At 42.5% G+C, this 22359-nt stretch overlaps 1 protein-coding gene across 3 annotated transcripts in view; it reads right to left on the bottom strand.

The window, feature by feature from the left end:
• Nucleotides 1-22359, bottom strand: part of LOC105860099 (DNA excision repair protein ERCC-6) — a 90158-nt gene that overhangs the window by 9030 nt on the left and 58769 nt on the right. Inside the window, exons 11-20 of one of the 3 annotated variants that reach the window (XM_012744565.3) lie at nucleotides 18319-18435; nucleotides 14073-14168; nucleotides 11221-11439; nucleotides 10331-10441; nucleotides 9800-9919; nucleotides 9217-9311; nucleotides 7122-7267; nucleotides 6336-7040; nucleotides 704-908; nucleotides 22-100 (exon numbers count right to left, since the gene is read on the bottom strand). In XM_012744565.3, the coding sequence (XP_012600019.2) occupies nucleotides 22-100; nucleotides 704-908; nucleotides 6336-7040; nucleotides 7122-7267; nucleotides 9217-9311; nucleotides 9800-9919; nucleotides 10331-10441; nucleotides 11221-11439; nucleotides 14073-14168; nucleotides 18319-18435 (1893 nt within the window). Of the gene's footprint in view, nucleotides 1-21; nucleotides 101-703; nucleotides 909-3563; nucleotides 4623-6335; nucleotides 7041-7121; nucleotides 7268-9216; nucleotides 9312-9799; nucleotides 9920-10330; nucleotides 10442-11220; nucleotides 11440-14072; nucleotides 14169-18318; nucleotides 18436-22359 lie in introns of those variants that run through there. The other 2 variants (XR_001148836.3, XM_076010226.1) reach the window with 2 other exon arrangements.

Below are 22359 nucleotides of genomic sequence, written 5' to 3'. Positions count from 1 at the left end.
GCAAAAAGGTTATCATATTACCTGGCACTTCTCTGCTGGAGACACTGAAGAAGGATGCTGCACAGAAAACTTAGAATTCCTCTTCTGACCAAATCTGCTCCTAAATAAAGAAAGGAATCACAGTAGATTAAATGTTTGCTTTTGTGACTTAGAGATCAAAACAGCCAAGCATGAACCTCCTGGAAACGCTTTCACGCACATGGCTGTTCTTTCTTGCTGTGCCGTTTCTGCCCTAGCCCCGGTTCCTCCACTGCACTCTCCCGGGAAGCAGCCTCTGCATCTCAGCGCGAGAACTACTCAATAGCTTCGTTCACATATGATGGAAATCACCCTTTTAGAAAATTGCTCTAAAAGAACATACTGAATAGCACAATAATTACTGATTATTGTAAACTTGCTAATTATCTTGCTAAAGTTTCATCGTTATTCTGTATCTCTTACTATTTCTAATGACGCCATCTTTCAAACAAGACTGATCACTTCTCCTTCCCATGAAAAGTCACTTTGGAAAAATGGAGATACAAGCAAGTAAGAAGGTAAAATTACAACGGTATTTCCCCAAGTCACCCAAACCTGGCTGACACAATCCCTCCCCAAGGAACTTTCTATTACTGCAGATACACAAGAATCTAAGCATCCACACCTGCCCTGACTTTGGTTTTAGCTAGCCTCCCCGCAAGCACTGCAGGCAGCACTCGCTTACTTTAGTCCTGCTGGTGCACCAGAACTCGCCCTGTGGCCAGTCCAGGTGGGAACCCCAGACACTGCTCCCAGACACCGCTGACGAGAGAGCCGCAGTGCTTTCAAGGCGTCCTGGGCCACTCGATTGGCTTCTGCCTCCACCAGCACATAATCTGGGCTGGCTCCATCCATAATGGCATCGTGTTTCATGACACTGTGCACACCAACTAACAAGAAGGAAAACAGCAAAGTAAGATTTCAGTTTGTCCACAAGATACCCTTCTCCTCTGTAATAGTCTAGCATTGCTGTAGTCAAAAAATAATGAACATTCTTAGATGCTATTTACCAAGTGGCTATTTTGACCCAGAAACTTCACAAATGCCATTGCTACTCATACTTGCCACTACCCTAAGGTTTTATAATAACTGAAGCATAATATTGTAATCACAACTTCAACATTTAAGCTCATTCTTGCTACCTGGAAGGGAAGCAAAAACCTATCAATGAACTTTTTCATGAAAGGAAAAATATAAACCAGAATTAAAAATTTCTAAAAAATAATGACCATGAAAACACTACATACCAGAATCACTGAGATACATTTAATGCAGTGTTAGTGGAAAATTCAAAGCCTTAAATACTTATATCAATAAAAACAAAAGAATTAAAATTTCAAGTAAAAAAGTTATAAAAAAAAATTAAGCCAAAAACCCCACCTAAATACAATAAAAACAAAAGCACAGCAAGAAATAAAGATAAAAGCAAAAATTAATAAGGTAGAAGATAATCATGGATCTAATAAATAAATCAAATTCCTGGTTTATTGAAAAAAAAAATCACAAAACAAACAACCCACTAGCTTAAACAATTTAAAAAGGAAAAACAAATTTATGAAATTATAAATGACAAGGGGGAAATTATCTTGAAATAAAAGCAAATTAAAAAAAATCATTATAAGAGCATTTTATATACTTGTATGCAAACTTGAAAACTAGACAAAATACATAATTTCCTAGGAAAACAGACCAGTAACTGTAGAAGAAATAGAGGAAAACTACAGACCAATATAACTTATGAATATAAATGAGAAAATACAAAATATGTCAGCAGACAAAATCCAAAAGCAAAAAAAGCATAATACACCATGATCAAGTAGAAGCTATGAATTAATATTGGGAATTCAAGGTTCATTCAATATTAGAAAATCCATTATATAATAAGCTTAAAATGGTTTATTGTCTCCATAGATGTTATTTCTATAGATCTTGAAAATGCCTTTGACAATTCAACATCCACTCCTGATAAAAACACTCAAGAAATTGGGCAATGATTGATACTTCCTCGGGTGGGGGAGAGGAGGGAATAAAAAATAAAAAAAAATAAAAAATAAAAATCGAAATTAAAAAATGTAATAAAACATATACCTTAGTCTTAACACTAGACTCTTAAGCTAGGTGAGCTGGCTCATGCCTGTAATCCTAGCACTCTAGGAGGCCAAGGTGGGAGGATCGCTTGAGGTCAGGAGTTCAAGACCAGCCTGAGCTACACCAAGACCCCATCTCTAAGAATAGAAAAATTAGCTGGGCATGGTGGCATGCACCCTGTAGTCCCAGCTACTCGGGAGGCTGTGGCAGGAGGATCACTTAAGCCCAGGAATTTGAGGTTGCTATGGGTTAGGCTGAAGCCACGGCACTCTAGCCCAGTCAACAGAGCAAGATTCTTGTCTCAAAAAATAAAAACACCAGATTCTTATTCAGTGGGTAAACAAACACCGGAGGATATTTTCACCAAGAATGGGAAAGATAAGATGTCCATTATCTCCACTACTTAATATTTATTTCATATTTGCCAAGTGCAATTAGAAAAGGGAGATTAGAGACATGAATTTAAAATGAAAAAGTGAAATTTTATTTTTTAGTCTTTTTTTAATGATAGCATACCTAGAAAACCCTATAGAATCAATGATAAAACGTAAACAAAAAAATTCAGAAAAAATAAAATGATATAAAATTAACATCCAGAAATTTATGACTTACCTTCCTATTCACAAACAATAGCCAGTTAAAAGATATAATGGTGGAAAAAATTCCATTTACAATAACCAAAAAGATAAAACACTTAGGAATAAACCGAAGAAATATGTAAAGCCTACTTGGAGAAAATTTATAAATACTCCTGGAATGACATATTATTAGGCTTAAACAAATATAAAAGACATCCTTTGTTCTTACCTAGAATGACTCAATAACCATTCTCCCTGAGTTAATTATACATTTAATGCAATCCCAATACAAATACTAACAACTTTTTTTATGAAGCTTAAACAAACTGATACTAAAGTTCATCTGGAAAAATAAATGTGCACGAATAGTTAGGAAAACACTGAAAAGGCAAAGCGACACCCTACTGAAGAGTAAAAGCCACTGAAACTATTAACAGTTTGGTGTTGTGGCAGAGATAGACAAAGCAGGGGATGGACAAAAACTCCAAAAATAGACCCAACTACGTATGGAAGTATATTACGTGATAAAGGTAGCATCTCAAATCACTGGGGAAAAATAAATTTTAAATAAATTATGCTAGAAAAGTTAGGGAGTTACTAGAAACAAGATAAAATCAATACTTCATATTCCAAATAGGTCAGAGATCTCAATCTAAAAAACCATACAACTGGTACAAGAAAACATGGTGAATTCCTGTATTACCTACCCATAGAAAAGGCTTAAGCACAATGACTCAAAATTAGTAACAGGTAAGACTGATAAATTGACTGTATATGTTTTAAAACCTGTTTCATAGGCAAAAACTCACCATAAGTAAAAAAAAAAAAAGAAAAGAAAAACTATGAGAAAATATTTGTTGCATATATGAAAAATAAAAAGCTAACATGCCTAATCTATTTAAAAAACTCTTTAAAACCAAGGGGGAAAAAAAGACCTAAAACGAGATATTATTTCTCACTTATCAGATTGGCAAAAATTAAAAGTATAACAACACATGCTTGGCATGGCTCTGGGGAACAGATTTGTACATTGATAGTGACAATGCAATTTGATATAAACGATATATGGTGAGGAGATGGGCATTAACTCACAAAAATAAAAAACTCTACATATCCATTTACCTTTTGTTCTAGCAATCCCACTTCTAGGAATTTTTCTCTAAAGATAAACCCTCTAAAAATACTAAAATATGTAAGTAGAGGATTATTTACTATATAGTGCTATGATTGAAAAAAGCTATAAACTATCTAAATGCTCATATGTGAATAATAAATCATGGCGCAGGTTGAGTATCCCTTATCCAAAAAGTTTGGCACCACCAATGTTTCAGATTTTGGATTTTGGAATATTTGCATATATACGATGAGATATTTTGGGGTTGGGACCCAAGTCTAAACACAACATTTATTTAATATATACCTTACCCACATAGCCTGAAGATAATTTTATACACACTTTTTAATAATTTTGTGCATGAAACCAAGTTTTGATTGTGTTTTGACTGAGACTCAGTCACATGAGGTGAAGTGTAGAATTTTCTACATGTCAACGCTCAAAACATTTCAGATTTGGGCACATTTCAGATTTTGGAATTTTCGAGCAAGTGTGCTCATGTCCGCATAGAGCATTCTAGCAATAACAATGAAGGAGGGAGTTGTCTGTGAAGTAACGTGGAGTTTCTGTCAGGATGTATCACTTTTTTAAAAGGGAACAGAAGAGTACAGTGTGCAACCCGTTTGTAAAAGAGTAAGTATGAAATGAGACATACGTCTGTGTATTGTCACAAAAAGAAACACAGGAAGGAAATGCCAGAAACTCACAGGACTGGGGAGGTCATGGTGGGGGGGTGGCACTTCTCTGAGTATAGTTTTGATTGTGTAACTACGTTAATGTGTTACATACTCCAAAGGTAAAGTCGACAAGCATGGGAGGAAACCCTAAAATGGAATACAAACAGAAATAAATTAACCTAACTATATTTTAAAGTGATAACACACTGAAGGGAAAGAAAAAAAGAATTAACCTAAGTAATGTATGAACAGAGTTTTGACTGAAAACTTTCAGGATAAAGACAAAAATAAATATGAACAAATGCTGAACTCCAGTTAGTGTAATTGCTTTTTGCTGTGGTAGGTTAGAAATTCTAAAACTACCGTGCTTTCTAGCATTGAGCATTCAGTCAGTATGCTGAGACAAATGGTCCTGAAGAAGGAGCTACAAATACGGAAAGGCCCTGTGGTACTGAACTGAAACCGGAGATAACAGTGTCAACTCATTTTGTTTTGCTTTTCAGAGCTTATTGGTATATAAATCATACACAATAAAACTGCACATACTTCAAATGTACAATTTGCTAAGTTATAACACATATATATACCATGAAATTGTCACTACAGTCACAACACTGAACATAACCATCGCCTGCACACCTTTCCCCGTGCCCCTTCATAATCCCCAGACAACCCATCTGCTGTCACCACAGTCTGTTTGCTAGAATTTTATGCAAATGGAATTGCACAGTATGTACTACTCTTTTTTTTTTTTTTTATTTTTTTTTTTTAGAGACGGGGTCTCGCTCTTGCTCAGGCTGGTTTTGAACTCCTGACCTTGAGCAATCCGCCCGCCTCGGCCTCCCAAGAGCTAGGATTACAGGCGTGAGCCACAGCGCCCGGCCCTGTACTACTCTTATTAGTCTGAATTCATCCATATTGTGGCATGTATCAATACTTTATTTCCTTTTATTACTAATATCAAGTCCATTGTATGGATATACCATGGTTAGTTTATTCACCTGCTGGTGAACATTTGTGTTATTTCCAATTTGGGGCTATTACTAATAAAGCTGCTATGAATTTTCATGTATAAGTCTTTATGTGGACGTATCTTTTCATTTCTCTTGGGTAAATACATACCCAGGACTGGTGCATGCCCATTTTTTTTAAACTGCCAGATTGTTTTTCAAAGTGAGTGCACCATCTACAATCCCACCAGCAGTGTATGAGAGATCCAATTCCTACACATCTTCACCAACACGTAGTATTTTTTTAACTTTGGTTATGCTAGAGGGTATTTTCTCCTCATTTTTGATCATGTTTTCCTGCTTCTTTGTATGCCCTGTAATTTTTAATTGGGTGCCAGACATTAGAAATTTTTATCTTATTGGGTGCTGGGTATTTATGTATTTCTATAAACATTCAGGTGGCACTGAAGCAGTACTCATTCTAAGGATAATCATTCCCTACTACTGAGGCAAGACCACTATACTATGCAATACCCAATGCCCCATGAAATGTTTTTCAGCCTGGCTGGTGGGAACAGGCACTATCCTTTGCTATGGGTGAGCATCATACATGTTTCCTCTGTCCTTTTGGGATGGGTCCCTTCTCCAGCCTCCAGTAGTTTCCTTGCACAAATGTGATGGTCAGCATTCAGCTGAGTACCAAATGAGACCATCAAGAAAGTGAAGTTCTTCAGAAAGAGGGCTAACTACAATTTCCAAAATGTCAATACATTTCAAATCTGAGTTTCTGAAGAAAAGTACTGCTGGCTGAGAGCCCACTTTGCACCACGAGTTAAAGGCTGCTACTGCCAGGAACAGCCCAGTCATTGCTCTTCCTAGCACCCCCATGGCACATGCAGCAAAGGATTACCTGATTTTTTGAAAAGCTTTTCCAAAACATAATCGTCATTGCTCTGTTCCTTGGCCTCACTCCTGTTTTCTTCATCTTGCTTCTGGTACTGCCTTTTCTTCACCAGGTGTGGAATCCGAGTTCCTTCAAACCTGGCGTCTCTGTGATGCTTAGAGTTCCTAGGCTTTTGCTTTGGTCTCACATGCTTCTCCAGAGTCTCTGCTGCTGCCACACACTGATGTTTTGTTTTTGACTTATGCTTATAAAAATTATTTTCCATTTGTTCATTTTCCCAGAGAGGTTCTATCTGACCCTGGCAGCTTTCTCTTTCATCCGAAAGACCCTGCTTTTCATCCATGCTTTCCTCACCAGATCGCCTGGACATACTGCCAATTCCAGAAGAATGTGAACATTCCTCATTTCCACTAATTACCAATGACTGCTCTGGTGTAGACACCATGTCAGTCTCTTCTCCAAGCCTATTGCTGCTAGTTACAGTACTGCTCATGTGAGGGTCACCTTTGAAAAGATCACCTTGATTAGAAGTCACTGCAATTACTTTGGCTCCTACAGCCTCAGATTCCTTTTCAGATGATGTGGCATCATTTGCAGATGTATTAGAATCAGGGAACTTTTTGCATTTTGGAACATCGTGGTCTGTTCCAAAGGCTGTTTGGATTTTTCTTTTTAAGTGGCGTTTGGGTGTCTGAACATCTGAACCAGTACCTGTTAAGAGGAAAAACACAGTTAATATTATATTGCATAATTCATATATAATTGACTAGTTCAAATAATTTTATGTAATACCTGCAAAAATAGCACTTGTTTCAGTGCTCTGGGATGCATCGGGACTAGTCAGAGTAAACAGCTCATAAAGGTCATTGGATTTGAAAAACCGCCTTTGTTTTGGATCTTTTAGCACTCTATTTGTCAAAAACTGCTTGAAGATTTGTCTAAAAAGATAAAAATTAAACCGGTATAAAATAATGTTTAGCTCTACCTCAAAATTCAAGTTATAAAATAATATAAGAGAAATATGATAGCAGCTGCACAATGGCTAAATATTAATAATCTCCCAAACTGTCAGTCTTGGAAAATTATAATCCAGAAAGTATGTAACACTTCAGTTGGTCTTGCGTGTCTTACAGAACTTAAATTGGAAATAATATCTTATTATTTACACCCAGTAAGCTTTTTCAACCCCCAAGATCCATCACATTTCAAGAAATACCCTTTCACACACATTCATGTGACTCACAGCTTCTCTGAGCTGCAAGGAGTCGGCCTCCCTGACTCTCAGACCAAGGGTGCCAAGCCCTGCCCTGCCCTGCCCTGCCCTGCCCTGCCCTGCTTGTGGTGGGACCCAGGAAACTCTCTCAGCTCACTCTGACCTGTCTCCTCCAGCTCCCACCTGCTGGTCCACCCTGCTGAAGTCCCGCACCATTGTCACTCTTCACAGGCATCTCCACAGCAGCACTGCCCCTTCTGTCATTTATTCTCCAGGCTGAAGCCTGTCTCTCTAACAGGAAGCTCTCCTCTCATAGGATTCGACTCATCTCTGGCCCTTTCACAACAGGCCCTTGGAGAACATGCAACATTCCAGGAGTGGGCTAGTGCAAGGTAGAGAGCAGGGAGCTTCCTGTAGGAGCTGGACTACAGCTCAAGAACAGTCTTCGGTGGGGAGGAGGAGACACTGGCAATGCCTTGGCTCTGCTGTTGACGTTACTATGGCCTAAAATCGCCTAGTCATTATGCAGAAAGACAGAGGAAGAAATGGGTGTCCTGTCAACCTCTAAGGGGCATCAGAGTCAAAAACCACCAAGACACCCACGTGATCACACCTGCACGGTGTATGTAATTAAATGCCAATAGGTAGCATTCAACTTTGTCACTCTTTAAAGTTTTTCTGAAAGTGGCACACTACAGTAGGAAGGAATATTGTCTCTCAAAGAATATGTAACATGAAGCTCACATATAAGCGGCCCTTGAAGCAGAATAAAGTACAAAAATTATCAGGTTCAAAGACATTTCTTTTTTTTTTTTTTGAGACAGAGTCTCACTCTGTTGCCTGGGCTAGAGTGCCGTGGTGTCAGCCTGGCTCACAGCAACCTCAAAGTCCTGGGCTCAAGCAATCCTGCTGCCTCAGCCTCCCGAGTAGCTGGGACTACAGGCATGTGCCACCACGCCCAGCTAATTTTTTCTATATATTTTTAGTTGGCCAATTAATTTCTTTCTATTTTTTAGTAGAGACGAAGTCTCCTCTTGCTCAGGCTGGTCTTGAACTCCTGAGCACAAATGATCTGCCTGCCTCGGCCTCCTAGAGTGCTAGGATTACAGGCGTGAGCCACCGCGCTTGGCCTCAAAGACATTTCTTAAAAATTCAAAATAAGCCATCTGAGTTTATTTTCATGGGAAAGAAAAGTATACAAAACAAAAACAAAAAGCAATTAATATGTCCCTTAAGTTACAGCAACTATTACTCTAAGACGGAAAGATTTTTAAAACACTTAAAAAAACTTCCAAGGCCAGGCGTGGTGGCTCACGCCTGTAATCCTAGCACTTTGGGAGGCCGAGGCGGGCGGATAGCTCAAGGTCAGGAGTTCGAAACCAGCCTGAGCGAGACCCCGTCTCTACCAAAAATAGAAATAAATTAATTGACCAACTAAAAATATATATACAAAAAATTAGCCGGGCATGGTGGCACATGCCTGTAGTACCAGCTACTCAGGAGGCTGAGGCAGTAGGATCGCTGAGCCCCGGAGATTGAGGTTGCTGTGAGCCAGGCTGACGCCACGGCACTCACTCTAGCCTGGGCAACAAAGTGAGACTCTGTCTCGAAAAAAAAAAAAACTTCCTGCTCAAAACTCTGGTTGCAGAGTGGAGAGTGGCAGCCAGTACTGACCGGTGGTAGATCTTTTCTTCAATGGTGCCCGCAGTCAGCAGTCTGTACACAGTCACCTGCCTCTTCTGGCCTATTCTCCACGCTCGCTCCCGGGCCTGCGACAGAGACAGACACTTCAACAAAAGCCCTTCCCAGCAACAAGCATCTCTGACTAAAAGAAAAAAAGATGGCTGGTTGCTGCTTTTCACTCCAGAGGAAGAATTTTGGCTAAGGAGGCCACGTACCCCAAAGGGCTGTGCAGAGAGGCAAGCAGCCAATTGACAGAGACCGAACTGAGACATCTCTGTGGGAAAAACATGCTTATAACCTTGCCTATGTTCTCTTTACACCAAATCTAGGAACGTATTCTATGCACAAACTGCTGACTGTTCCTGCCTGTGAGACTCTGAAGGACGTCTTCTTTCATGTTGAAGAACAGGAAACAACCAAAATGTGACTGCACAATGAAGCCAACTAGAACATCAAAGGCCAATACCAAGTGCTAACGATGAAACATTTCTACTACATACATATGTGCATATGTGTGTAGATACGTGTGTATATATACAGACACACAATCTTTGAGACAAAGCAGAAAACCGACCTGCGTGTCTGTGCTTGGGTTCCAGTCCGGGTCATAGATGATGACTCTGTTTGCCCCCGTCAGGTTAACGCCGAGGCCGCCCACCCGCGTGGTCAGAAGAAACACAAATATGGATTTGTCCTAGAGGCAAGACACACAGCACTCAGCATGCACATGTGTGACAGCTCTTCACACGTTCCACACATGGAGCCACTGGGCTGTTCCCAACCCAAGGAATGGTTATGCCTAGAGACCTTTGGTGAATCAAGAGCTCACCTCACGGCTCTTACTTTTAATATCAATTATATTATCAATATTTTAAAATTGGGTTTTCAAGAAGGAAAATACATGCTTTGTTTAAACACACACATGCATGCACGCACCTCAATAATCCAAAAGTGCGCTGAGTTTAAAGTAAAAAGTCCCCCTTCACCCCCTTCACCCTACCCGAGCCCAGAAGTAGGCCCTGCTCAGGTGGGTGTGGGTGTGCTCACTCCTGTCGCTCCAAGTACAGTAGCACCGTGTGACGCCTCTGTTATGTTCACATGTTACCTCGTTGTATCTTGTAATCAGTGGTTGTCTTGAAGCTATTGTGGTGGTACCATCCATCTTGAGGTAGGAATACTTTTGGGCTCTAAGGAATACTTCGAGTATGTGCAGCATCTGTTGGGAGTTGGGGGATAAGAGTTTTCAAATCAAAGACACACTCCTAGTGAGTGCTTCTATGTTTGTGTCACACCCTCCCCAACAGGCCTATGTTAAAGGGGGTTTCTTATTTTAAGGCAGATAAATATACTGTTACAAGAGTATTTTTGGTATTTCCTTATGGCTAATTCTTACAATTTTTTTTTTTTTTTTTTTTGAGACAGAGTCTCGCTTTGTTGCCCAGGCTACAGTGAGCGCCGTGGCATCAGCCTAGCTCACAGCAACCTCAAACTCCTGGGCTCAGGCAATCCTTCTGCCTCAGCCTCCCGAGTAGCTGGAACTACAGGCATGCACCACCATGCCCGGCTAATTTTTCTATATATATTAGTTAGCCAATTAATTTCTATTTATAGTAGAGATGGGCTCTTGCTCTTGCTTAGGCTGGTTTCGAACTCCTGACCTTGAGCAATCCGCCCACCTCGGCCTCCTAGAGTGCTAGAATTACAGGTATGAGCCACCGTACCCCGCCTAATTCTTACAATTTTTACAAATAGCCTGAGCTCAGGCCCAAATTCACCTGCATACCAGAATCACATGGTGAGATTTTTTTAAAAAGTCAACTTCTGGACACCACCAGAGAAAGGCCAAACTCCCAAAGAAGTCTAGAGGCTGCCACCTGAGCATCTGCAGTAGACTTTCTTTAGAATCATTATTTTAGATTATATCCTGACTTTTGAAGTAATGAGTGTAACTCATAAAGAACCCACTTGTCTCTTGCACGAGATTTATACACTCACCTGTCTCGACTGAGAAAACAGCAATACTCGTTGACCCTGCTTGTGCCATATTTTCAACAAAGACTCAACAACAATCATTTTCCCAGAACGTTTCCAGTATCCAAACTGATCTTCTTCTTCTAGTTCATCTTCCGGAAGACCCTTGAGATTCTTGGTACCTCCAGAAAAGAGATCAGGGTGGTTGCAAATTTTTCTTAGGGCAATAAGTCCAGAGAAAATCTACGGCATGAAAGAATCACATATGTACTCAGATTACCCCAGGTAAAATGATACTCACTCGGGAAGGAAGGGGAGGTGGCTATCCATTACATACAATTATTACATATACTACATATATTAAATACACAGATTAAAAGTAACCTTTCACCAGCTTCTCAGTTTCTTCCCTAATCACAGTGTTACCAGGAGCTGGAGGAAATTAACTTTCACTCATCTTCTTTCTCTGACAGGACAAGTTCTCTGGAAACAAAAAATTCTATTGGACTGAACAGGTTTATAGGGGTCATATTTAATGTCTGATAATTCATTTTCCCTCACTAGAAAAAAATGTATGCAATTCACAACAATATAAACTTGGTATCAAAAACTGACTTACCTTTTAAATATAGATCAGAAATGTCATATGAACCTAAATTCGGAGGAATCAGTCGTGTGACTTATCAAATGCATTTAAATATCACACTCCTAAGTATCTCACTAAAAGTTCTGTAGTTTTAATACAAGTCAGAGGTTACAGTTTCATTTACCTATACATTATTATATCAGAAAACAAATTTGCACGAAAAATTAAAAAATGGGAAAGATGCAAAGGATGGTTCATGCAGCAGGAGAGCACAAGAGATCAGAGATGGTGTCCCCGCCCCCAAGCCATGCAAGCAGGATGGCCTTAACAAAACTTGAATAATGGGGCTCTTTCACAGCTTACAGAGTATGACTCAAATTAAACTCACTGCTATAAAAACTCAAGTAGAAAAAGAGAAATCATAAATTAACCCAATAATCAAAGGGTATGATAGCTGTAACTATAAACAACCGTTAAGCAAATTACCTATAAAAGATCTGAACAAATCAGAAACATTGTCAAAACTCCCCAAAGAACTCCCCAAAACTCTCCAAAACTCCCCAAAACTCCCCATTTGTAACTGATTTTTCTTCCTTTCGATCTGCACTGTCCGATGCAGTAGATGCTGGCCACATATGGCTACTGAGCACTCGAAGGGTGGCTAGTCCAGACTGAGATATGTTGTAAATGGAAAACACACACTTCATTTCAAAGACTTACTACAAAGAAAAGCACCTGGATGTCATGCACACAGGCAGCCATGTCACCCCATTCTTCTCTTCATCTACCTACGAGCATGGAGCACGCTAGCATGTACGTCCGAGCACACAGTGCTACTCGGTTGCGCTCCAATGCGCACAGAGCAAGGACCACAGGCTCAAAGGGCAACATGAATTGAGGGCACGCAAGCACGTGCTCACTGCAGGAAGGCCTGACACCAAATGGACTGGCTTCCTAAGGTCTATTCTGAAAGCACCCCACAAAAACAGCTCTGCCCAAGATGACAGCAAGGAGGGTGTGTGCTAGATCACCGTGGAATTTCCTTGGCCCTAGGAATCTTACATGTCACATTAGTAAGACACAACTCACATTTTAAGACACTGACATACAAAAAAGGGAACAGTTTACCTATAGCTGTAGACTAAATACTGATTATAAACTTACTGCATATGCTTACTGAACAGACATACACCCATATTTGGTACTGAGCTAAGAGCTAAAATGTCATTACCTACAGAAAAATCCATAAAAATGATTCTTCCTCAGTGTGCTCACATGCCCCAGTGTGTGGGCTGTCCCTCTACATTCTGCATGAGACCACTAGTCCCTGCAGGACTCATCACTGCAGATCCTGTCATTCAGCGCTGTTCTTCTAATGGACCACACAGCCTGGGCCTCAACGGCGACAGTACTTCAGGGACTGACGGAAAGGCAGTGGGCCAAAATTTAATCATGCGCTCTCTTACTTCCAGAAGGCCTTCAAATTCAGTGAGGGTTCTCACTGAAATGTTTTCAAGAGGGTCACAGGGAATCCCTGGCCCAGTGGCAGCATATGCCATCTGAGTAAAATGATGCCCAGCTTCCAGCACACTTGCCTCAGCCGGCCCATGATGCTTCCATCAACTGTGCAGTCCCAGCAACTCATTCTCATGTCAATGCAGTGGCACAGGTGTTCCAAAAGCCACATTCTACCAGACTCACAGTGTATACATGACGGAGCTTTTCAAAGAAGACACTATCTAGTAACTTCTGAATTCTGGGCAATAGCAGAAAGAGAGTTTTCTCAGTATAAGGAAAAGAATGACCATAAATAAATTCCTTTCACACACTGGGGACAATGAGAATTAAAGCCAAAAACATCTGAACCAGAATTCTATCTGGTTTTTAACATCGTAGTGGTTCCTAACCGTTTATTAGGGTATGGGCTCCTTTAAGCTGAAGAAACTTAAGAATCCTCAGGATCCTCTTCACACAATATGTCATTTGGTCATAATTTCTGGGAAACACCCTGACACCAACCCACCTGCACATAAGAACCTCGGGAGTAACAGCAACTACACAGGCTGGTGGTCACACGTGCGTCTGGGTTGCAGTCTCACAGCTCACGGCTCTGCCGCCTCCCACCAGTCAACTAACTCCTTTGTGCCTTGTGCCTCTGACTGTAAGCTGACCCTGCATCTACCGTCAGTGAACTGCCCTCATGTGACAGGCCTGGCACATTCTAGATCCTGGTTTCCTTTCCTCCCACACTTCCCTGGGCACAGTTCATTTCTCCAACTCTTTAGCTGACCTGCATGTCTCCATTGAGAATCCTGTACACTTCTTTGGAATCAACGAAATTCTGGTAGACTTTAAGCTGCTCATCTGTAAGACGGCAAAATAAGACCTACAGGGGGAAAAACAAAGAAACTGTAATTTCAAAAAAAAATTAACAGAATAAAATAATTAAAATATCAACAAAATGTCCTAATCAGAAGAGCACACAGTATGCAATTTTAACAATGCACCTCTTATTAAAACAACAAAGACGACAATACCTCTCATGGCTGAACAGAGAGCACAGTCCAACCTGCTCATCAGCCCCTCCCCATCTCCGTCACCCATCCACCTCCTGGCCCACCCCACTGCCCCAACAGTTCTTGAAGACTGGCTTCCTCTGCACCAGCAAGTTCAGGCCCAGGTACAGACCACCCTCCATGCCAGCCTCAATGTACTGGAACCAACCCACACCTCCTGTGACCCTCACCCATGCTCTCTACTCTGCAGACCTGACCAGGGACCTTAACCTCACCTGGAATTCTCCCCTGCCTGGAGCTCTAAGTGCAGGCCCACAAGTTTACCAGGCTTGCCTTGGACGGCACTCTGACCCTCCAGCCCCACTGCACCAACCACTCTGCGCCATTGTGCTCTCTGACTCTCAACCCCTCTCCTTCTACAAGTCCACCACCACCCCTCATGGCTTGATTTTCTTCCTTGGCCTGTCATGTTCCCACTGGATGTTCCTTCAGCCACCCCTCTGCCACCCACGTGGACCCTTTTCAACCCCCTGCGCCTGCCCTGTAAACTTCCAAATGCCAATCAGCTCAGCCATCTACCTTCTCTACTCCTGGGGTCAGTGCTGAGCACTGCTCGAAAACAGCCCCCTTGGTGGCATCCTGCCACCGCCTGCTCTTGCTCCATGGGGTCCTCCATGCACACCCTGCCCAGTACCTCCCACAAGCCCAGGATGGCCACACAGGCACTGCCCACTGCCCAAGCAAGCTACCCACCCACCTTTGTCTCAATCTCTACTTAAAACCAGCAAACAGGCCGGGCGCTGTGGCTCACGCCTGTAATCCTAGCTCTTGGGAGGCCGAGGCGGGCGGATTGCTCAAGGTCAGGAGTTCAAAACCAGCCTGAGCAAGAGCGAGACCCCGTCTCTACTATAAAATAGAAAGAAATTAATTGGCCAACTGATATATATATATATAAAAAAAAAAATTAGCCGGGCATGGTGGCGCATGCCTGTAGTCCCAGCTACTCGGGAGGCTGAGGCAGAAGGATCACTCGAGCCCAGGAGTTTGGGGTTGCTGTGAGCTAGGCTGACGCCACGGCACTCACTCTAGCCTGGGCAACAAAGCGAGACTCTGTCTCAAAAAAAAAAACAAAAAAAAAAAACCAGCAAACAAACAAAAACAAAACAATGAAGATCAAACCCGAAGCTACCAGAATCAGGCATGATTCCCTAGTTTTCACTCCCTGAAACATCTCTACTTCTCCACCCACTCTGCCTCATTTCCTTTACTCCCACAGGAAGAGGTTCCCATACAGGATCAAGGGCAACCCTTCAACCTTTGCACTGGATCTGAAAACCGGCTCACCTTCCTCAGCACAGTGCCCACCTATCAGACTCTCCAAAAGCCGGTGGTGGGGGTGACCCTGAGAGAACAGTGTACAGCCCCCATCTCCACTTCCTCCCACCAGTCAGGCCTCAAGCCTGCACCCAGCGCACGCCTGCCCAGCACCTCCGCTGATGCCACTGGAGCTCTTCTGGACGCCGGCACGGACAACCTCCCAGCTGCCGCACACACCAACCAGGCTCCTCCCAGCAACCCCACTTACCCCGTGCTCTGACACCCACGCCTCCAGGAGTCTTCTCCTCAGCCCTCGTGCTCACAGCCTCAGCTCCAGCTCCCAGCCCACTCCTCTTCCTCTTCTCTCCCGTCACACACTGTTGCTCTCCCGGCTGCCCTCTCCGCTCACCTGACCTGTCCTCCGAGGGCAAACCTACGCCTGCTCAGAACTGTAACACCACCCCCGCTCACTGCCAGCCTGCAGCTCTCCTCAGAGCTCCAGACCCATTTACGACGGACTCTGGGCAAGTGAAGTCCCACGGGCACTTCAAATATACCCTCAATTAAACTCATCAGCCGTTCCTGTCAAGCTGTGGCGGGTCCCTCCCAGCATCTGAGCCAGGTGCCAGCCCTGCCTCTTCTCTCCAAGGACACGCAGGACCAGCTAACGCATCCTTTTGCCTCCATTTTCCTTCCCTCCTGATGCTTTCGTATGCTCCCCGAGAAACCCTTCTAAAACATGAACCTGAAGGGGTTTATAATTCTTATTCTCTTAAGTTCGTACGTCAGTCCTTTACCCATAATGACAACAGAGAAAAAAAGCCTTTCCTCTCAAGCACAAAGTTAACTGAACAAATTATTCGCCATGTGCCTAGTCCCTGCCAATCATCCTGGCAGGTGTTAAACAGATTCTTAGATAGGTCAAAGTCCCAACCTCCAGGGGTTCCTGTCTAGTAGACAGCCCAGCAGAATCTTAAAGGGGATGTCCGTGTGTTTGCTGTGGGTGCAGTAAGTGTGGTAAAGCCTCCAGATGGAGGGGACACCACGTGCCCATGGAAAGAAACACATGTCTGGAACACAGGAAGCGGCATGCCTTGGCTACGGACCGGAGTACAAGGAGAGACGTGGGGATGCCACAGTGAACTAAAGTGGTGAAAATGAGCTAAGTGGTATTCTTTAGTAGGCAGCGGGGTGACAGGCAGCAAAGGTATGCAGATAAGAAGATGAGCCTTGGAAAAAGCAATCCAGCAACCAGGTGCAGAACTGAGTAGAGTGGGGGGCCCCAATGGCTGGGAGGCTGCACTGATTTATAAGGACAGCCACAGCATGTGAAACAGAGCGAGAGTGGGAATGAAAAAGGACAGAGCGAAAGGACAGAGGGAAAAATGACAGAGTGAAACCCCAGAGTAACGGGCTGATGTGGAATTAGAGAAGCTCAGAGGACTACAGCCCGAGAAACAGGCAGGAAGCGGGAAGCTTTAAGGGGAATGCAAAGAAAAAGCACTAAATTCGGACATGAGTTTGGGAAGAGGCTGGGATGAAAGCAGCCTCGATGACAGATGTTCATGACTGTTTAGTTTCAAAGTTCAGAATCTATGATGTGTTTACTTTGGGGCACTGAGGAGAGGGTGCAATAGTCTGTTAAAATTACAAAACACCAGGATGGAACCGAAAAGGATAATCCTTTAACGACTACTCCCCTGCTCAGTACTTTCCCATGAAACTGCTCCTCAGTCAGAGTGAAATCTACAGTCTCCGCATGCCCAGCAGGCCCCTGGAACACAGCCTCCAGCAGGCAATCCGATTTCCTCCCCTGCCTCCCTGCTCCCAGCTCCCAGCCCTGCCCACGCCGGCCTTCCTGCTGGTCTGCGGATGTCCCAGTGTGCTGCCACAGTCCACCCCCTGGAATGCTCTGCCTCCAAAATTTGTATGACTTGCTCCTTCCCTTCAGGCCTCTGCTCCAATGTCAGTTTATCGGAGCTCTTTTCTGACCACACATAAAAGGCCTGATTCCTCAAATCCTTGCCTCAGCAATCCCAGATTATCCTTCAACCCTGCTTCATTTTTCTCCATACTTATTACCACATGACATCATCTGCATTTATTTGTGACTCTCTTTCCCCCTCAAGAATAAATTTGAGTTCCAAGAGAACAAAACTTGCTTTGTTCACTGCTATGTCCCAGAGCCTGAGCAGGGATCCTCAAACTTTTTAAACAGGGGGCCAGTTCACTGTCCCTCAGACCGTTAGAGGGCCAGACTATAGTTTAAAAAAAAACTATGAACAAATTCCTATGCACACTGCGCATATCTTATTTTGAAGTAAAAAACAAACGGGCAAAACACCCGCATGTGGCCTGCGGGCCGTAGTTTGAGGACGCCTGGCCTAGAGTCATGCCAGGCCATGGCTGGCATCTAATACAATCTGGAATGTGAATGAACTGAGAGTTTAAGGAAAATGGAGACATTTAAAAGTAGTAGCTGTGGGAACCCCTGTATTAATAAGATGAAGATCAAAGCCTGTGGACTAGAAAAGAATCCACCGAGGGCAGACACCACAGCAGGGCCACCAGCCCCACACAGGTGTACCCAGTCAGGGACCAGCCCAGCAGCAGCTCCAGGACCACACCTATCAGCCGTGTCTGATTCTCTTGCAGGCACACCTGTGCTTTAGAAATGCTTTCTTAACTCCTGAATTTACAAACCTGTTCATTTTTATCAGGCAAAGACAGGCTCATCTTGACATCTGACTTCATTCTTCGTAATAGGTATGGATTTATGGTATCTCGTAAGACACATGCACACTTGTAAGCAGTTTTGACCTTTAATAAGAGAAAAAGGGGAAATGTTACTGTGTGTTTAAGGAATGCATTTGTTCTTACCTCTCAACTGATTCCATTGCTTAAAAAAATAAAGGAATGACCAATGACTATAAAAATTGGTTAGAAATGATTGGAAAATGGTTTGGAAAAGGTAGCATAAGTTCCATATACTCCAGAAGGTGGCAGCTTTTATAATAATATCATCAGTAAAAAAAAAAAAAAAAAAAATTAATCTATTTAACAGAAACGTACAACCAAAAAAACCCTGATAATTTTGTGCCTTATTCCTCTTCTATGTTTTGCTTAAATTATTATATAATTAAAACCTAAAGTAGAGATTTATTTGGTTCCTGACCACCCTCTAGGGGAAAAGCCACTTTCACACGAATCTCTGCTTATGATCTTATATTCTCCAAAAGCTACAAAGGAGCTGTTACTCTACAAGACTGAAGATCAAAAGCTAACTCTGCGGAAAAGCTGCAGCAATGGGAGCAACCAGCCAATAAGCAGAGATTATTGCCCACTGGAGACTTGCGAGAATAAGTACAAGAAGAGCCCTCTGATCCCAGAAACGAAAGGTCACTCTGCCCTAAAATGGAGCATATGGCTCCTTAATGGAGCATGGCCACATGAGATGGGCACTAACTGTATGCAGAAAAACAAAGACCTGCCCAGGAAGCCACTCCATCTGCAATTCACTTAAAGGGAAACAATTCAATAAATTACTGATACTTAGAAAAAAATCTAAATAGGCTTAATAACTTAGTAAATTGCTATTTCATAGAAAAAAAGTTCTAACCAAGTTTAAATTTCAGAAAGTCAGCTGTAAAATGATCATAACAAGAGCCTGACCATACATAATACATACAGAAAAACTCAAGTTAAAAAAATTAACATGTTGGCCGGGTGAGGGGGCTCACGCCTATAATCCTAGCTCTCTGCGAGGCCGAGGCATATCGCTCAAGGTCAGGAGTTCAAAACCAGCCTGAGCAAGATACCGTCTCTACTAAAAAAAAAAAAAAAAAAAAAAAAAATTTATTGGCCAACTAAAAATATATAGAAAAAATTATCTAGGTATGGTGGCACATGCCTGTAGTCCTAGGTACTCAGGAGGCTGAGGCAGGAGGACTGCTTAAGCCCAGGAGTTTGAGGTTGCTGTGAGCTAGGCTGACACCAAAGCACTCTAGCCCAGGCAACAGAGTGATTCTGCCTAAAAAAAAAAAAAAAAAAAAAAAAATTAACATGTTAAAAAAGAAAACACTTTAGGCCGGACGCGGTGGCTCACGCCTGTAATCCTAGCACTCTGGGAGGCCGAGCGGGCGGATTGCTTGAGGTCAGGAGTTCGAAACCAGCAAGAGCAAGACCCCGTCTCTACTATAAATAGAAATAAATTAATTGGCCAACTTATATAGAAAAAAAAATTAGCCTGGCATGGTGGTGCATGCCTGTAGTCCTAGCTACTTGGGAGGCTGAGGCAGGAGGATTGCTTGAGTCCAGGAGATTGAGGGTGCTTTGAGCTAGGCTGACACCACGGCACTCACTCTAGCCTGGGCAACAAAGTGAGACTCTGTCTCAAAAAAATAAAAAAATAAAATAAATAAATAAACACTTTAAAAGACCCTAAGAACACCTCACCCAAGTCTGTATACATCATGTATTAATATATGTGTGTGTGTGAATGTAGTACATAAATATAAAACTCAGGGTTTACTTGAAGTAACAGACAACAAAGGAGCTCATGTAATCAACAACTTTTAGTTGCATATAACCCCTTAAATATTTCATTCATGGATAAAAATTCATGGATAAAAAAAATTTAAGATGATGATGAGGTACATATTATGATTTCTGAGCAAAGAGAATGAAATTCTCCAGCAAAGAGAATGAAATTTCAGAATTTAACATTTAATGTTACCGTGCAACCAAGGGAGCAAGTATACGCGCAGTATGTTAAGGAAACCGTCCCACACCCTCCCTCTGCCCATGCTTTTCCCCAGAAGATGAGTACACTGGATGGGCTGAGCTTGCGAGTGCCCTGGCCGCTGGGCTACTGCTCCCTCCTGCGTGATGACCTTATATTTAATTCCCACTGGCTCCAAGTCTGTTTCTTAGTTAGTAAAAACACAAGGAGGAAATCCATTTGGATTTCTCTATCTATCCCAATCTCCCCAAGGCTGTGGAAAGCAGACACCTCGCTGAGCACGCCCACACTTCTTCCTATTCCTCCAAACATGGAGCTTGGCCTCTTCCAGAGCAGAGCGACCTTAGGCAAGTTGCCAAAATGCTGAGTCTCAACAACCTTAGGCATGAAATGAGAAGGTTCAACTAGACATCCTGCAGTTTCTTTTCAGTTCAAACACTCTCTGCCATAGCAGAGCAAACCAGTCCCAGCAGCAGTCTGCACCTGGGCTGCAGATGCTTCCCCCTCACCTTCCTCCACCTTTTAGGCCTGGGATTAGTTGTTTCTTCTCCAGCAATCCTTGCTTGAGCCCCACAAGCTCTGATATTGAGTATCTTCCCTTGTGACAGACCTCAGGACCCAGTACCAGGCCCATGTTTATCTGCCACTTTCCCCTAGCCAAACCCCCACTCAACTAGGAATACTAGTCCAGCCCCCTCCCATCATTTTAGCCCCAGCTTGACACACACAAAAAAATACCTGCAGACAGACAATCTTCTAAAGATTCAGTAACACATGGCAACCACCAGTTAAACAAAAAGTAGCAAAATAAAACCAATACCTCTGCTCCCAAGGACCTTACCACCTAATGGGAAAAAAGATAAGTACACAAACTCCTGAAATAAGAACTTCAAGGAATAATCAGATCATAATGACATATTCCCAAAGCAATTCTCCACAAATGACTTATTAATTCCAAAGGAGAAGTGGTAACTTCACAGAGCTTTGAAATCTGGCCAACACTATCTCACTTAAGTAATCAGAATTAACAGCACTAACAATGGGACAAACTGACAGCATGTACCTCCAGATACCATGCGCTCAGAAAAGTGTACCGCCTCTGCAGTATCCTGCTAGAGATGCATCACCCAAATCCCATCTTGAAGAAATGTACGGCAAATCCAAGCTCAGGTACGTTCTACAAACTAACAGGTCTGTAGTCTTCCAAAATGTCAAGGTCATGAAAGGCAAAAGATCAGAGGAACTGCTGCTCCAGATCAATGATGACTAAAGAGACACAGAAACTACCAGGATGACTGGAAAAATGTGACCACAGATTAGATAATGGAAATATATCAATGTTAAATTTTCTGATTTTGATGGTTTACACTGTGGTTATGTCTGAGATGTCCCTGTTCTTAGGAATATACACTGAAGAATTTGGAAGAAATCCAATCCTCCAACCCAATCATGTCTGCCAGTTACTCTTAGAAGATTCAGAGAAAAATAGCTTTAATTTGTGTACATATATACAGGGAAATGGGGGAGAGGGAGGGAAGGAATAACGCAAATGTGGCAAAATGTTAGCAAAATGCTAATAATCAGTGAATCTGGATAAAGTGTACATGGGAGTTTTTTCACAATTTTTGAAACTTTTCATTAAGTTTTAAAATATCTCAAAATAAAAAAACTGTTTAAAAAAAGAATGGTATAACTGAAGGGATTCAAAGAAGTGCTCACAAAAGTTAATCAAAAATCATTCAATCTCAAAATGTAAAAGACATTAAAATTGTTTTTGACAATCCTCTTAAAGGTCTAAAATTCATTTTCTAATTAAATATTTCAAAACAGGAGACTGTCGCTTTTGGTGGAAGACCTGATCCCTGGCTCAGTCAGTCGTGGGCTGGCAGGCGGAGGCCAGCCTGAGGGCTGCGCACGCACCCTGCCGCCTACACTGCTGGAGTCTGCCCCGCAGCCCACACACCGCCCTCAGGCTGGCTTCACCTCCCGATCTTCCCGCCTGT

Source organism: Microcebus murinus, chromosome 14 (assembly GCF_040939455.1).
Source record: "Microcebus murinus isolate Inina chromosome 14, M.murinus_Inina_mat1.0, whole genome shotgun sequence".
NCBI lineage: Eukaryota > Metazoa > Chordata > Mammalia > Primates > Cheirogaleidae > Microcebus > Microcebus murinus.
Note: the sequence above shows the minus strand (reverse complement) of the source record. Positions and strands in the feature narration are given on the sequence as shown.